This window comes from Aythya fuligula, chromosome 4 (assembly GCF_009819795.1).
Source record: "Aythya fuligula isolate bAytFul2 chromosome 4, bAytFul2.pri, whole genome shotgun sequence".
Taxonomy (NCBI): Eukaryota; Metazoa; Chordata; class Aves; order Anseriformes; family Anatidae; genus Aythya; species Aythya fuligula.
In genome coordinates, this window is record NC_045562.1 from 20131838 (window position 1) to 20148539 (window position 16702).

A 16702-nucleotide genomic window follows, 5' to 3' on the forward strand; every position below is an offset into this window, starting at 1 on the left:
TGTACGTGGTGAGAGAAGCAGGTTCCTAACGTATGGAAAGTACATCAGGCCTGGAGTCAGTATAGTGTGCTACAGTATTGTAACGTATCATACTGATACACTCCTCTTTCTGCCACTGGAGGGGCAAATAAACACACACACAGCAGCACATCACAGTAGGTGCGTTTTGGGAAGACGGCACGAAGCCTTCCAGGGCTAACAGCCGGGGGCGGCCAGGCCACGGCTGCAGCACGAAGCATGAGAGCACAGCGTGCTGCTGGCAGGCTCCCCACAGACAGCCCTTCTGATGGCAGCTCTGGAAGAAACAGGGAGCAAACCTTCCCTGATTTTGAGCCAGTACTGACCAGTCCATCTCCTCCCAGCTGCCAGTGGTTTTCTGGACTTCTCAGAGCATGGCGGCCTGGATGTGCCACGGGAACTCCTTACTGGAGGTCACTCGGTACCTTTCTTTTAATCAAGAAGGGCTCTAAATGCAGAGCTGGTGCCCTAGCAGTTCCTTCACGGCCACATGCCTGACATAGTGCAACCCCAGCCTTGTGGTTTAGCAGCAAGGTGACCATGCCAGGGGGTACAGGGTGACAGACACGCTGTTACCTGAGAGGGGCCAGGGCAGTTCCCAAAGCCAGCCAGGACTGGTCTTCAGCAGAAGGCCCTGAGGTATTATTAGGCTCAGGCCTTTCGTGTCTCACCCCAGCACCTCTTCCCATCATCTGTGATGTCTGCTTCCTTCCCACTGCCACAGGTGGCTGTCCTGACTGTTACCCACAGAGCTCCTCAGAGCTGATTGCCCCTGTGTGTGGAAAAATGACCAAAAATTGCATAGACTCAAAGGAGAAATTTCCAGTTAGACACCACTACATGGCCAGTGGAGAGAGGCAGCACTGCACAGTGGTTTTTTGGTAGTTGGCAAAGGAGAGAGCAAGTATGTTGGCAGAATATCAGTATTATTATAACAGTTGTAATTCTGCTCCAATAATGCAAGCCATTTGTTTCAAGATGACCAACATCAGTTTTTAAACTCATTTTCAGGAGAACACAAATGCTAAAATGACATTTGGTTTTGATTTCACTGAAGCCTTTTATTGAATCCCAAATCAAATGTTTTATTTTCAAAGGTGGATAATGGAGAGAGCTTCAATTGCTACAAGAAAGACAAATTTCAAAAACAAGGCCCTGGGAGCAGTTTGGATGTACATACTTTGTTTGCTCTTCTGAGGAGCAGCGTATGAAGATGATGTGTAGTTTTCATCATTACCCAGCACAGGTGGTAGGGCTGATTTAGCTCCAGAAGCTGTTTGTCTTGTTCTGGTAGGATCTTTTCCCTCCAGCAGCTGAATACCTGGCTATCTTCCTCAGTGCATTTCCATTCCTCTCACATCCTCCAGATACATCCTCCAGCCTTCTCTCCACCACATCAAACACCCCACCTCACATGCTCTCCCTAAAGACATTCATTATCCAAAATCAGACGTCTCAGGCAGACAGGCAGACAGAAAGTCTGGGCCATTTACGTACAGCCACCTCTTACTGGGAAGAGGAGGCTTCACCTTCTGGACTGGCCAGTCCACCCAGAGACGGCCACTTCGAAACTCCGCCAGAAGCTCAAGCTGAATGCCAGAGAACAGGTTTTGTACAGGTTTCGTACACAGAGCATCAGCTGGCTGGCAGCAGACTGACTTTCAGCAACCCATTCCTGGCTAGTAACAGCAATGATGGAGTCAGAACTGAAAGAAAATGGTGACTGCTTTTTTTTTTTTTTTGGCCTAGAAACACACACAGACTTTCCTTTCTGGACAGCTTTACCTGATTTGTGGGACACCGTGCCCAGTTATTAGATCAAGATTTACTTCAGCATCTCTCTAAACCCATCCACACACAGCACAGATCTCCTGAGGAATGACGGTCTGGTTGGGGCTGCAGGCACCCTGGGGCACCGACTGCACCTGTGCTGTCAGGCATGCGGGAGAAGGGCTTCCTCAGACTCTGCCTCCCTGTTGTACACATTTATTCCCAGTCCACAAGCAATACATACAGCTTGTCTGAGCTGGACCTACGCCAGCACTCTTCTGGTACAGCCAACAGAACAAAAACAGAAAATTGAACAGAATAAACAAGCAGAACAGCAAATATTTGGTTCTTGTCCTTCTAATTTGTTTAATGCATTCCTGCCTAAGGGAATATGGGGGGAAGGGGAGTTGCACACACTGCAGCTGTAATAGTTCCCTTTTTTTTCCCGCAGTTATCTCCGTCACCTAACAGGACTTAAATCTCTGGAAGAGGGGCTCTTTCAGTTGTTTTCCTAGCCAAACTGTAATTAAAATATCATCTAAAAAGCAAAAGGGGATGAACAGAATCCCATCAGATTTTTAAAGGATGCCAGCCAGAGGGACTGGGCACCCAACACAAGGACACGGACCTGTTGGAGTGGGTCCAGAGGAGGGACACGAGGATGATTGGGGGCTGGAGCACCTCACCTGAGGGAGTTCAGCCTGGAGAAGAGAAAGCTCCAGGGACACCTTATGGTGGCCTAAAGAGGGATACAGGAACGATGGGGAGGGACTCTTGGTCAGGGGCTGTAGTGACAAGACAAGGGGGAATGGCTTTAAACTGAAAGAAGGGAGAGTTAGATTAGATTTCAGGAGGAAATTCTTCACTCAGAGGGCAGTGAGGCCCTGGCACAGGTTGCCCAGAGAAGCTGTGGGTGCCTCATCCCCGTAGGTGCTCAACGCCAGGCTGGATGGGGCTTTGGGCAGCCTGGTGTGGTGGGAGATGTCCCTGCCCATGGCAGGGGGGTGGGATGTCCCTTCCAACCCATACCATGCTGTGATTTTTGATAAAAGAATAGAGGAACAGTCTTCACGGAACTCAATTCTAAACAAGCCTGGCATTATCCATGGCAAACAGTTGCAGCAATAAATCTTTATGTTGCTGTTGGGGCAAAAGAAATGAAGGGGACTGGAAGACAAAGCGTGAGGGAAAGTTTGGGGGGGATGACAAAACAGCTACAAAATAAACTAAAACACCAGTGGTAAAACAGACAGTCAGGCTTAGATGATCCTTTTTATTTATACAAAAAGTATTATACTTCTATTTGCTTCCATATATACTTTGTTCAGCTTGGAGGGAAAACAAGCTGTGCTTGTAGGGAAAACAGTGTCTGCCCAGCAAGCAGCATCCCTCAGCACTTGGGCTCCCCCCCTCACACCTACCTACAAGGTACCAGGGCGGTGAGCAACCATGGAAGCAAATAGTAGTGGCACTGCTGCCGTCTGTCCTAGAGCAGCAGCTAGGACACCCTGACCACACGCTCTTAATGCTTGGCATAAAATCTGCATCTTCAGCTCTATCATTACCAAAAGCACAGGAAGGTAGTGTTTGTTTCTGCAGTAACCGACAGGAACAGCAGAAGCTAACACAAAGCAGTGCCCTACATCTCTCCAGCGCCAATGAAGTTGTCAAGCGCTATTAAATAACTCAAGCAGAAATATAGGTATTATTTCTCATCCTGTCCAGTTTTGAACATGCATTATTAGGGCTGCGTGCTTGGACTTACCAAACAAGGAGATTCTTGGCAATCGCAGAAAACCCGCAACCAAAAACGAGCACAGCTATTTACGGAGAGAGCTTTGAAAGCCCAGCCAATTATCCACAAATTCCGAGCACAACTGCGGGCAGTGAACTAATACAAATGAGGCACTGGAGCAAACAGTTTCAGAAGCAGCGTGATACCAGGTTTGTAAACCAGGCCTATTTCATCTGCTTTAGGCAATAGAAAAAGAAAGCCACATGGCAACTGCACTCGTGTCCTCCTGAACGATTGAGACTGGAGTCATGGGGATTTATTTCGGAGCACTGAGATACAGGGGACTTCAGTGATTTTAAACCAGACAGAACTCAGGCTTTGCACAGCATGCCTACAGATCACCCCTACAGATCACCTTTGCACAGCATGCCTACAGATCACCCCTCTTCACTCCCCTGTGAGCTACAAAGCCAACGTTAACCTCATAAATTTCTTGCCAGTGATTTTCATTTTTACCAACTTTTCAAGCATGCTCCTAATTTTTATTTTTTTTTTTAAACACTATCCAAGGCTATTTCACAGTTTCAGAAAGCAAATGTATTTCCTTCGGCAGCCCCCAAACCAGTGGAAGATCAAGAAACTACTTGTGAATACTGGGCCATAGGCAGGCCCTGCCAAAATGAACTCCTTTGTATGGGGTCTGTTCCATGCAGAGCACTCCTTTGGTCCCAAACTGACACAGGGAGCAACTCTCCCCTGCTCTGCAATTGCTTCATGCAGTTATCAAATGTGTTCCCGTCTGAATGCCCTCAGCACCAAGACCTTGCCCCGTGCTATTGCAAACCTCTAAGTTTATCCAGCACTTCAAAAAAGGAAGCAGAAAAGCAGGTACTCCTGAAGACGAGCAGTTACGACATGACCAACGTTACAGAAATCTGTCCTAATTTCCTTTCCATGCTTGCAATTTTATCAACACAGGGATCTCATGGAAATTTCTCTCCCTAGAAAAAAATTCTAGGGTCTACTCTAGATACCCATGTTTTTAGTCAGAACCATCTGGTAACTGAACAATAAAAACAGATCACAGTTGGAGCATTCAGAGACCTCTGGGATTTGTGGTTGGGTCACAAGCTCATGATGCAAAGCAGCATCTTTATTTTTACATAGTCACAATATGACTGCATGGAAGAGCTTAAAAATGATTTGTCAAAGAGATTAAAAAATTAAAAACCAACCCCGATGGCAGCATGGCATTTACAATGCCCATGCAACTCATGGACTCAGTAGATTTGAAGTTGGCAGTACTACTGCTCCACGGACAAGAAACTCCTCAAGAAGTCCACTGGATTCAAAGACGGGCATGACCAAGAACTTAATGACAAGCAAGATAAATCTGTCTGCTTTGGAAACAGGAAGCAAGCAATCAAGCAAATAAATAAATAGCATCCAGGACAAAAAGTCCCTAAAACATTAGCGACAAATCTACAGGAAATTATGTAAGGGTCCTTTCTCATAAAAAAAAATATATATATATATATATATTAAGAAAATCACAAAATGTTCCCTTTGGCCTTGCTATTGCTTTAATTGGGCTTTCAAGAGAGAGCCTTGCTGTTACATTTAAGTCTCAATCAGTGCAATTGTGAGCTGAAGTGTACGTGCAACTGGCTCTGACTCTCATCAGTACATCAACACTCACCACTCACGTTCATAAAAGGATTCAGAGAACTACCAGAAGTACACGTAGCCTGCACCTCTCCACCTCTGTCACCCTCAGATCTCTAACCTTGACACCACAGCACAATTCCAGTTGCTTGATCTGCTTGAACTTCCTCAGAAATAAAAGGAATCAATTCAAACCTTCACAAGCCAGCACCATTAACACACCTGAAAAAAATACCAGCTAAAAAAAAAAAAAAATCCTCCAAAACCAAACCACACCAAACCCAAAAAGCACAGCAAAAATCCGTCAAAGCCAAAACTGCTAATTTCCACAGCCATTTTTATTGGGATCAGTAAGTTGTATAAAACCCTTCTTCTAGCATTTACTGACTCCATAATCATAGCACTTGTATGTGTCACAGCTACCTTCCTCCACAGGAGAGCACTTGACATGTAATGTTGGTGACGGGCCCAGAGATCACACAGAAGCCTTGCTAACTGTGGTCTGACCGTACCAGCAGCAGGAGGTCATCATGCTTGTTGTGGTGCCTTGGTGATACTCAGCTGTAAACAGGAAATCCGAACTTCCCACACTGGAGCTTGAAGGCAATGGCGAGCTTTAGACCTGGAGCTACCCAGGAGATAACCTGAACAGTGTGCCCAGGGCCCGGCTTTTTCTGACTGTTTTGTTCTCAGCACCTCAAAAAATTGCTGCCCTCATTGCAACCAGCCTCTATGCGTTCATACTCATCCTCTCGACACTCATTTTCGGAGGCTGTGATAAGCAGTTCTTGGTATTCCTACTTTGTGGGTGGAAAATGGAATTATAAAAGAGAAACTAGGACTGGGGGAGGTGTTTAGTAGCTTGGATGCACCATGACAATTTAGATGCATGTACAGAATTAACCAAGTTATACCTCCAGTGCTTGAATTGCCTTTGCACCCACCTGCTCTTGATTTTTGTTGTGGCAGCACCATTTTTCCCTCTTACTAAATACCAACTCATACTGTATGTAGTCAATGCAACAAGCACAAGGATACAACAATTTATATCCTATACATGCCAAGGTGTTTACATGGCCCAATAAAGTTACATTACCAACAGGGTGAGGAGAAGAGACAGAGCAGATGACAGGAATATTGGCAAGATGGGCACAACGTGAACTTAAAACCTCAAAATTACTTGTCAATACTGACCACTCAAACAGCAATTTTCCCTCTCACCCTTCCCAAGAGCTCAGAGCCCTCCAATATGGTTCTGAACGTGCAGCAGAAGTAGGCTGCAGCTCCCAAGGAATCCCCTTTGCCAAGTCACGACTTCGGCTGTGACTCCAGGCACGAGCACAAACACACTGCTGAGCACCCCTCAGGTGGCACGGCACAGCCAGCTTGCCAGGAGCAGCCTGCCACACTACACACCCAGATCTGCAGAAATCCTCTGCCTTTGGGATCAAGGTGCCCCAGCCGTAGGTTAAAGACGAACAAACAACACGCCCAGCCAAGTGACGTAGGAAAATCAGTGTCACTGTGACCGCCTCCCACTGAGCTCTGCTCAAAAAGCACTGCTTGTCAGCGGGTTCAACAACAGGCCAGCGTTAACAGCTCCTGCATTTCATTTGCCTACAAATCTAGTGCAGGCAGATCTCATTTGGCTACGCTGCAGTTTAGAGACCACCAGCCCAGGGTGTTATTTAGCAAACGTTAAGAGCCCTGTGGCAGTATCTGAGGGGGGTAATTCTTAGCCCACAACAGGTGTGAGGGAACTTCCCCTTCCTTCCACGTGGACAGATTCACAGACACTATTTGTTGGTTGTTTTCTTTGCTAGGTCCCTAAGCTACTGAATGAGTGGCTCACCAATAGGACCTGCTGCCTCTTGCTCTCCACAAACATTTCAAGTTACCAGAGCAAGAATATGTTGCCAGGATCAGGTAATTCTAGCCCCACAGAAAGGATACTGGCACCACAGACAACGCTGCACCACCTACCAGTGCAGAAACCTGCAGCATTATACGCCACCCTACACAGCTCACAGTCCAGCACTAAATACTCACATATATTCAATTTATGCTTTACATGAAGTAGCCAAGGAAATAAACTTGCACAAGACATTAAGGAACAGAAGGCCAAAAGCTGCTATAAAGCAAGAATCACCAAATACAACCCTCTCTGCAACGACAGGACCATATCCTGCAGGATGGACTAGGCTAATCCTGTTATAACCTCACTCCTGATTCAGCACAGCAAAGAACTATCATTTCTCCCAGCAAACCCAGGCTGATTTTTTCCTTTCCTATCTCAAGTCAGAAACTACTTAACAATGGACATGGGAAAGTTATCAATTTTCATTTCTACACTGAGCTTATGTCAGGAATCAAATGGTTTCCTATCTAGAAAATGTTGAATTGCCACAAATTTTGTAACTGAATATTGATGGGATCCTTTGCAGCTCCAACTGGACCTCATGATAACCCTCAATGATGCACACAGGATGAAAAAGCTGAAGCTATCTTGTCTTCTGTTTTCATGGTTCTGTGTCATCCCAGGCAGTCTTGCCCACAGCCAGAGGAGCATCTCTGCCCTTATTTCACTTTGTGTCTAGCAGGAAAGAGTTTCCTTTAAACAAAGCGAAGGGACAGAATAAAAGAAAAGGGAAACAGACCTAACGCTGCCAGGCTTCTCCCTCCTGATCCCCTGCCTCCCACCAGCCAGCATGGAGCAGCCTCTTCTCCTCATGCTCTCCTCCCCTCATTCAAGCACACGTTTTTCCTTATCTGTTAGCCTCTGCTTGCCATTTACTTTGGGCTATTTGTTATCAAATGGAGCCTTGCAATGGCTGAGATAAGCCAGAGGGAAAGCAGGAGCAAGGTGAGGACAGTAGCCTCTTATTCTGAAGGGTTGCAGCCTATTTCATCCCAGCAGACATCCTGATCTGCCAGATATCACAGGCCTCAGTCAGTCAGAAAAAGCAGAGAAGGGATTTCTACGGCTGAAGTGAACCAAGTGACAAAACAGGCAAGCTTCACAACGAAGAAACCGACACCTCTGTCCTCCTGGGGACAGTGTTTCTTTCCCTTACTTTGTGGTCGTCTGTTGTCATATAGGTGGAAAACAAAGTGCTTTAGGCAGCACCCTCTCCAGGGCTGGAACAGGTATTTAAAACTCTGCAAGCCACCCGAGAACAGGCAAAATGCCCTTTGCTGCCATGCTGCATTATAAACCTGGCAGAGGAAAAAAGACAGTGTTCTGTCAGGCACTACAACAGGACAGATAGCCGGCTCTAATTACGGTCTCTGTGCCACTATATTCATCATCCCAAACTAACCAGATTCATTATTACAGACACTGAGAGGGAAACAGGAATTCCAATTTACATCTGCTGCTGTTTTTAAAACGTTGACAGAAATGAGAAGATAAGCGAGGCTAATGACATCTCTCACGCTCCCTACCTCAGAAAGGAGAATTTTCTGTTTGAGCTGTCATAATAATATAACCACAGGTTTTCCAAGAGACTCTAGCTTGCAGTTTCCAAGCCAAAAGCGACACACTTGGTAGTTCTCAGCCCATGATTTAGGCTGCCAGCAGGTTCTAGCACAGCAAACGATTAATTTAGTACCAAACTCAAGTTATTCTGAGTACCACATTCTCTTGAAGGCAAAAAAGAAAACTGTATCAGAGTCCCAGGCACGCTTTCAGGTTTATGAAGCACATGCTCAGATCACCTGGAAGTACCAATTCAATCTGTACCGGGTGCAAGCACATGGCCACATTTCCACTGACTTCACCACAGGCCATGGGGCAGCATTTCAGCTGGACAACTCCTATAAAGCTTCTTGAGCTTTTTGAACAAGCTTGGATGAGCAGCACGAGGATGTGCTAGGATTTCAGACTTTGCATCGTGCAGCTGGTAGGACTGCTGGTCTGCTGTTAGGCACCTTAAAACCAGATTTTCCTCCTTGTGAATTCTCAACCTTGCACAACGAGAAAAACAATGAGTCCAATTTCAACCTAGACAAAATCTGAAGTTATGGCTGTGGGGCATTTTTTTGACCCATTATCATACTATTTAATTCTCATTACCATGTTAATGCAGTCTGACTTATCCAGCAATGACTAAGGTGCATTTACCCTTCCAAAGAGAAAAAGTTAATTGGAAAATACCCAGGAGATTTTCTTTATTTTAGCTCTGTGTAGTGGAAATAACAATCCAGCTAGATCTAGTGGAGGTAGTCATTATTCTCAGCAGACAAAGAATCTCATCAAGAATAAGCATTAACAGTATCTAGTAATTCTGCAATTGTGCATTCTGTGTCCCCAGCTCCAAACAGGTGAGCATTCACACTTCAAACCAACAAACAAACCAACCGTCCTCATCCTTTATATTTTCTAATCATACCTTTCCCCAAAGCAAGTATTTTACCATGACAAAGGTCAAGTGCAAGCACCATGCTTAAAATCAGAGAGCACCATCAAGAGCTTTACTGGACCACAAGATTTCTACCATATACTAGATCTAAAACAAAATAGTATCTGGAATTCAGGTAATGCATTGTTATTGGGACAATAATGTGATAACACAATGTTACTGTAATGTGCCTACATACTAACTTCTTTTCTTGAAGGCAACCATTCTTTAGTTTCCATTGCTTTATTTCCTGCAGATTAGACTACACAAAGCTGGCAGCTACCACAAATACATTGACCTTGTCTTCTGCTCCAGAACAGAAGGACGTGTAAATGGCACCGCAGAGACTGGTTGCTGACCAAAACCAGTTGATCTTTTTTCTCCGGAGTGTTAAAAATATGTGAATCTAACTGTATGCAAAACAATGTCATAGTATAAAATGCACAGTATAAAACCAAACAACCAGAGCACATTTCTGTTGGGATAACTGCAGGTAAGTGCAGATATAAACTCAAATTCCATGCACAATTCCATGAGCCACTCATTTGGATCAGTGAACTGCGTAGGTGTGAGAGCTCCCACATGCAATTACAATTTGGGTGTGACAGTATTTAGGAGACAGCTGACCTTTTTAAATGGGCAAAGAGGAAATTCACGGAATTAACAAGGTAACCTAAAAAGAGAAAGAAAATCCAGCCAACAATTTTTCACTAGGAAAAAAAATCTAGTTACTGCAGGACAGACCGCTTACAGAAATCATGAAGCTTTCCCTCCTGGGGCTAGCAGAAACGGAAAACTGAATGGAATTAACCCTCGTGCTATTTTGGGAAAGGTGCAAATAACTACATTCTCATTTGTTGACTGCTCTGACAGTGCCTCTCCTTTCCCTTGCAGGTTTGCACTACTTGCAGGAGCTGCTCAGACAGCCCGCCTCCTACTGCGAGCAAAGAATTCAAAGATGAAATGGAAATAGCAGTGAATCTCAACCATTAAAAAAGAAGGACAAACATTCCCTTCCACAGGTCTTATAGGTGCCTTGAAGCCTGCTAGCTCTCTAAAACTGTTAATAAACATGAACTGTTTTATCAGTTGCCTACAAAAACATTACATTCTTCATTGCTTTGATATCACACACCTAAAAGCAAAGAGATGAGCAGAAAATTCCAATGAAACCCAGCTCTGGTTTTACCTGGCATTGGCTCCTTTAAGGTCACGGAAGTGTGTGAGTAAAGCTTTCACTACATCATTGCAGACGACTTTAACTACATCAATGTGACTCAGCCTCTGTCGCAGCTGCTTGGCAATCTCCCAGAAGTCTTCAGATAGCAGCTGGTACAGCTGCCCTTCATCTCTGCTGAGTGGCCCATACCAGGACAGGATGTAATCTCTGTAGCTGTAGTCAAACACTGAAAGGAGAAACAAAACAATCAATAGCAAGGACTGCGAAAGGGGAAGGCACACCAGGATAGAAATCGTGCCCTCCACCCATCTCCTCAGTAATAAAATGGGTCTTAGGTTTCATATCTTCCCCTTTAGGCTTTAATTTCTCCCCAGTGCCAGGCTGGCAAAGCTGCAGAAATCAGCACCTCCCAGGTTACTGGAGGTCACTTTGCAAAGCAAAGCCTGTAAGTGGATTTGCTCGGTCAGCCAGGTTACAAGCAACACACTAACCCCAAACTAGTCTTCATGCCTCAGTAGCGGATTTGGTTATAGGAACTATCACATAATCTGGCTGCATCTAGGTTGCTGCAGATCGAAACCAACCTTCTTCAGCCACAAACTCAGCCTCCACTCTAAAATCGCTGTTAAGCGAGGAGGTGGTAGGATTTTGTATCTCAATAGACATACCTAACGCTACAGAAAGTACATTGTAGGATTGGTAGAGCTAGAGATGGAAGAGAAGTAGATTAGAAAGACAACATGAATTTCAAAGGTGATATTCCAAACTGTAGCTACAAGCAACAGGATCGCTGTAATGGCGCGTTCCATGACAACACCTTCTTCTACTAGTTTTTCTTTTTGACAACACTTGCGTGTCTCCAGTTTTACTGATGCATTACTAGCAGATGTTCCTGGAGTGCTGGGAAGGAGCAGGAAGCCTTCAGGAAGCACGCACAAGCCACATTTAGCATTGCCAGCAAGGTGGGAATGAAGCTGGGGAGGAGGGGGCGGTGAATGGGATGCAAATCAGCTTGGAATTAACAGAGGGGTAACTGAACAGGAAGGGAGGAAGAAAAAAATAAAGAATAAAAAAAGCTGCATGTCTGATAATCTGAGCAGGTGGTTCTTGACCAGGCATTCTGATTTCAGAGTTGTTGTTGTGTTTTTTTGTTGTTGTTGTTTGTTTGTTTGTTTTAAATGTCAGAAGTACACCTAGTTTGTCACTGTAAGCCTATGGTTTAAAATAACCATGTGATTCCACTATTTTTTAGCTTTCACTTTGATGGAAATTATTTTTTTGGCAGCCTAGTAAACTATAAAAAGCTCCCTGGCACTATGACAATGAATTAGTAACATAGTAATAGCATAGCAACTTATACTGAATACTTCTGCCTCCCTGAAATACTAGGAGGCTTCATCCTACATCACTTCATCAAAAACATTTCTAAAGAAAAGATTAAATTTTCTGAAGCATTTGACTAGAAACCCTTATCAATCAATTCTGCAGGTTGTTTAAGAAACTGACTCACTTCACTGAGACAGAATATGTTAAGTCATTTACTAAGTCACTTCAAGGCTTTCGAATGAATTATTCAGAGAAAAACATTTCACTAAATAAATGCATAAATAAGTAAATAGAAGTTCTGAAGTTTTCTTTTTCATAGATGTGAGAAAAAAATACAGTCATATTGCAAGATGGTAATTTCAAACCTTAAAACAGACCCAACTTCTTTACTTTTCTAGAACAGAAGTTATATTTCATTGAAACCTGCCACCAACAAATACCACGAAGTGATAATAATAGTTATAAAAGGCAGTGGTCTTTTGCTGAACTGATAAGCTTCTGATAAACTGAGGAATAACCACTCAACACACCTAAGAGCAATTAGGAACAGTATTTTGAAAACTGAGGATTATTCCTTGTCATGGGACACTTGAGATAACACACATTTTAAGCATCTATTTTTCCCACAGCTGTCCCCCTGTCCTTCTGCAACCACTTTTTTCTGACAGCTTTGCCTCTGTTGCAGCATCTGAAGAGCGATGGAAAGCTGTCACAGCACAGATTCTCTTCTCACCTATCCTGAAAAAGACCTGTGTTTCTTCAAGGTAATCAAAAGTCACTGCCTTTCGGTACTTGTGATTACCGCCCCTGGCTGACAGTGACTTCGTTTTTCAGATTCTCTTGCAGACACCCTTGCAGTCACTTTACTCTAAAGCAGCACACCTCTTCAGTGCCCCTTGCCTAAGGCAACAAGTCATGGTATAGAGGAGTGGTGGCTCCTTACCTGTATTGGGCAGACCTCTACAAAACAAGAGAAAACTTGTATCTCTATCCCTCAGGCAATATTCTCTTTCAGAACACACACCTATTCCATCTGAGCCTTAGTTTATAACTGTACTTTCAGGCAGCTCCTCTCCAAAATGAGCTCCGTTGCTCATTCTCTCCATAATCACCATTACATACAACTTTAAGTCTCTCTGCTTTGGGAAAGCAGATCAAAATATGCAACACTGCTAATTAGTAAGGAATTACGAGAGCCCAACTCTTGCAAATTTGCTTCAGGTATTTCAACAGGGAGCGTAACAAGAGCTATCACAATGGGAAGACTCCTGCTCAGGCAAAGCAAGGTGATGTTCATGCACCTAAAGAGCCATACCATTAAAGATCCATGAAATCTAGTACTGGTATAAAGCTAAAAACAAAACATCACCAATTATTACCAAAGAATAAGCCATGCAAGTATGAAATACTTCACTTGGGTTTCTGTCAGTTCCACAATTTGAACACTTTAAATGGATTTCCCCATTCTAAAACCAATTTTCTGCACCCTACCTTTGATAACTCTCTTCCTCTACACCTTTTCTATGGTTTGCTTGCTATCTGTGAGCTTTGTTGCCCTTCCTGAATCACTACCATTGAAGTGTCTTGCTTTCTATAAAACCTGGAGGTACTTTAAAACCTAGAATATATGTCCAAACAAGCACTGAGACAACCTTTAGGATTTTGTTTCTTGATTTTAGAACCAAATACCAACAAGGCAAAGTATGAAAACAACCAGCCACTGACACCAACTGCACCCTGTCCTGGAATAAGACCCTGCCTCATCCACATGTGTCAGCCTGGCCATGATGTGCTGTGGCTGCCTCAGACGCCTGCCTAGCGATGCAGCTGGTGTCTCTTTCAGCTCTCTGCAGAAACACAGAAAACAAATCCAAGAGCACAGCTTGCTTTCTTCAGAGGAAAAACCTGCCCATCAGCCTGTTGTCACTGTTCCTACATCACGCACTGAAGCCTTGAAAACAACTGGTCAGAAGACAAGAAAGGACTGACAAGAAGAGAAGAACACACTTTAGGGCAGCCTCTTACCCCAGCTAACTCAGCTGCTACAAATTTCTTCAGATGCAGTGACAGCAATGAGTCTTGTGCAAAACTGTAGAAATTTCTACAGAGTTTTCTAAATTAGTTATTAGATCTGAGTCCCCAGTTGTTATAATTGATTAAAAAACAATCCTACATCAGTGTGAACATGGGCCTCCTCCATGACGCTTTTAAGGCTGCCAGGAGTGCTGGGACATGCAGCCAGAAGCTTTGTGGAAGGGTTAGTGAGGACACCCCTCCAGACTCTTCCTTCCACCTCTAACCCCACAGAGGTGTGAATTGCTAACCCTTCTTCTGCATACATTTAGCATCCAGTGGCACCACAGGAAGCAGGGAGCCAGATTAGCTTCAAATCTGCAATATGCAGAGCTCACACCAGGCAGCTCTTACACGGCTGAGATTCACTACCCAGCTTTATGGGAGAGGAAAAAAAAAAAAAAAAAAAAGCCACACCCAGATAGACGTGGGAATTTGAATAATAAGGACTACACACCTACCTGTTTTCTCAAAAGGCAGACCTGAAACGTTGTTCCTATGCAAAAACAGAGACTTCTGAGTTGCAAAGAAACAGTAAATATCCTTTCCTGAAAGCACTGGATAGAATTGTTACATCACATCATGGTCAATTTCAAAACTCTTCTGTGACTGTGTTAGCACCAGAAAGGAAGGTACACTACAGCTGCAACACCTGCCTGAGCGCTTGCTTACAAGGGCAAGTAGCACTGGGAGTAAAATGGCAGGACAACATTAAGGCGAATTCTGCTCGGATCTTGCATCAGCTGCTACCATGCCAGATTTAAGACACACGATGTGGTTATCAGAAACTAGACCTGAAGAAAAATACATTAAATAAAAGTTTAGCAGAAGATGACAGACAATATGCACTCATAACTACCTGGCAAAGAGCTTTTCTATACAACTTGTTACAGCCACTACTTTTATCCACTGCCCAAATCCAGTTCAGTCAAAAAAAAAAAAAGCTCCAAAAAAAAAAAAAAAAGCTCCATCTTCACCCTCAAAGGACAAGCTAAAATATTACAGCCACTCTGCTGAAAAATCACTAATAAATAATCTGAATATGTGTAACTCCATCATTTCCAAGATAGTGATTTTTAAATCCAAAGGCATAAAGGCCATTATTCACCTGATGTATTTTAGACTTTATTACGTTTTAGCTATACAACACAAATCAAGATGATGAAGTTTCATACTTAACATTATCTTGATTCATTGAAGTTTCCCATGCTCACTAAGCCTTTATTTAGACCTGGCCGCTAGAGGCTGGTGAAAAACTGTGTGAACCTGCCCCAGTCACTGGCAATAACAACATTAACATCTGAGTTCTGTTGGTCCAGTCTGTGCTTGGAAAAATATTGGTGTTTCTGGGAGTTCACTCACATTTTATGATATTATTCAGCCTCGATAAAACTCACATGTTGTTTGTTGTTTTTTTTTTATAGCCTAGATGTTATTATTGCTCCTATGCAAAAAAGACCATGACTGTACAGTTTCCCATTTCATATTGTTGGTGTTATTTTTATCAACTTTGTCTTGACATTTGCTTAATACTTACTACAAATGTGTAGAAAAAAAAAAGGAAATTTCCAAATATACAAAGAATAGAGAAAAAACGTGTTATAAATATCCAGGAGACATGTTAAAAAAAAGTATCAGACTAATTTCTGTTCAAATTATTTTGCCCGTGTACTCTCTGCCAAGAGAGTTCTTAGATCCAAGTGTTTGAATCCCAGTAGCAGAGAGAACATGAATTCAAATTAGGCCTTGCTCAGATTTTGGACCCAAACAACTGATTTTTGAGAGCTGTGGAAAAAAACACAGCTTTTCAACTAGCACCACAGAAGGTATTGCATTTTTTTTTTCCTTAAATGTCAATGTGTGGGTCTTAAACTGGAATGTTTTCCCTTTTATAAACAGAAACCTTACTCTGATATTCTTCTAAAGGGTCAACAAGAACACAGATGGGCGAGTTCTGATCCATGGATATAAATTTATGAAATTTCCAAAATATTTTTAACAAGGCAGCCTCAACACAGGGGTTAAGGAAGCTAAGCAGATATAGAGTAAGAAACGGTTCCCTGGCACAGAAATATTTTCAGGGACATGAAACAAAGGGAATAAATAAATAAGTAGTTTTCATAGTAGAAGAATTTCAGAAGTGGAGTTCTGCTGGAATTTGTTCTATGATCCATACCGTTTTACTTACTCATAAATGATCCAGAAAAGCAGGTAAATAATATGAAGACCAATTTTCCAGATACTATTAAGATAATGAAGATGAATATTGGCTGTGAAGAACATTACAAGACCACAGAATATCAAACAATTAAAATGGAAGATAAAATTTAGTTCCTGGAAGACCGACTACACTCATGGCACAGAAACTTGCTGATGGCTATGGCCCTCAGCCTCAACAGCATTCTGAAAAAAAGGACCCACCATTTTAAAACTGAATGTTTGTTTTCCTTGTTGAATGCAGCAGAAAGAAAATCTCTGTATAGCATTACACTTGTTCCAATTTTGCGTGCTTAGATTTAATGAAACATCACACGG

At 43.2% G+C, this 16702-nt stretch overlaps 1 protein-coding gene across 2 annotated transcripts in view; it reads right to left on the bottom strand.

Moving 5' to 3' along the window:
• Positions 1 to 16702, bottom strand: part of SNX25 (sorting nexin 25) — an 83374-nt gene that overhangs the window by 50754 nt on the left and 15918 nt on the right. For both annotated transcript variants that reach the window (XM_032187012.1, XM_032187011.1), the window contains exon 3: positions 10778 to 10994. In XM_032187012.1, the coding sequence (XP_032042903.1) occupies positions 10778 to 10994 (217 nt within the window). The remainder of the gene's footprint in view (positions 1 to 10777; positions 10995 to 16702) is intronic.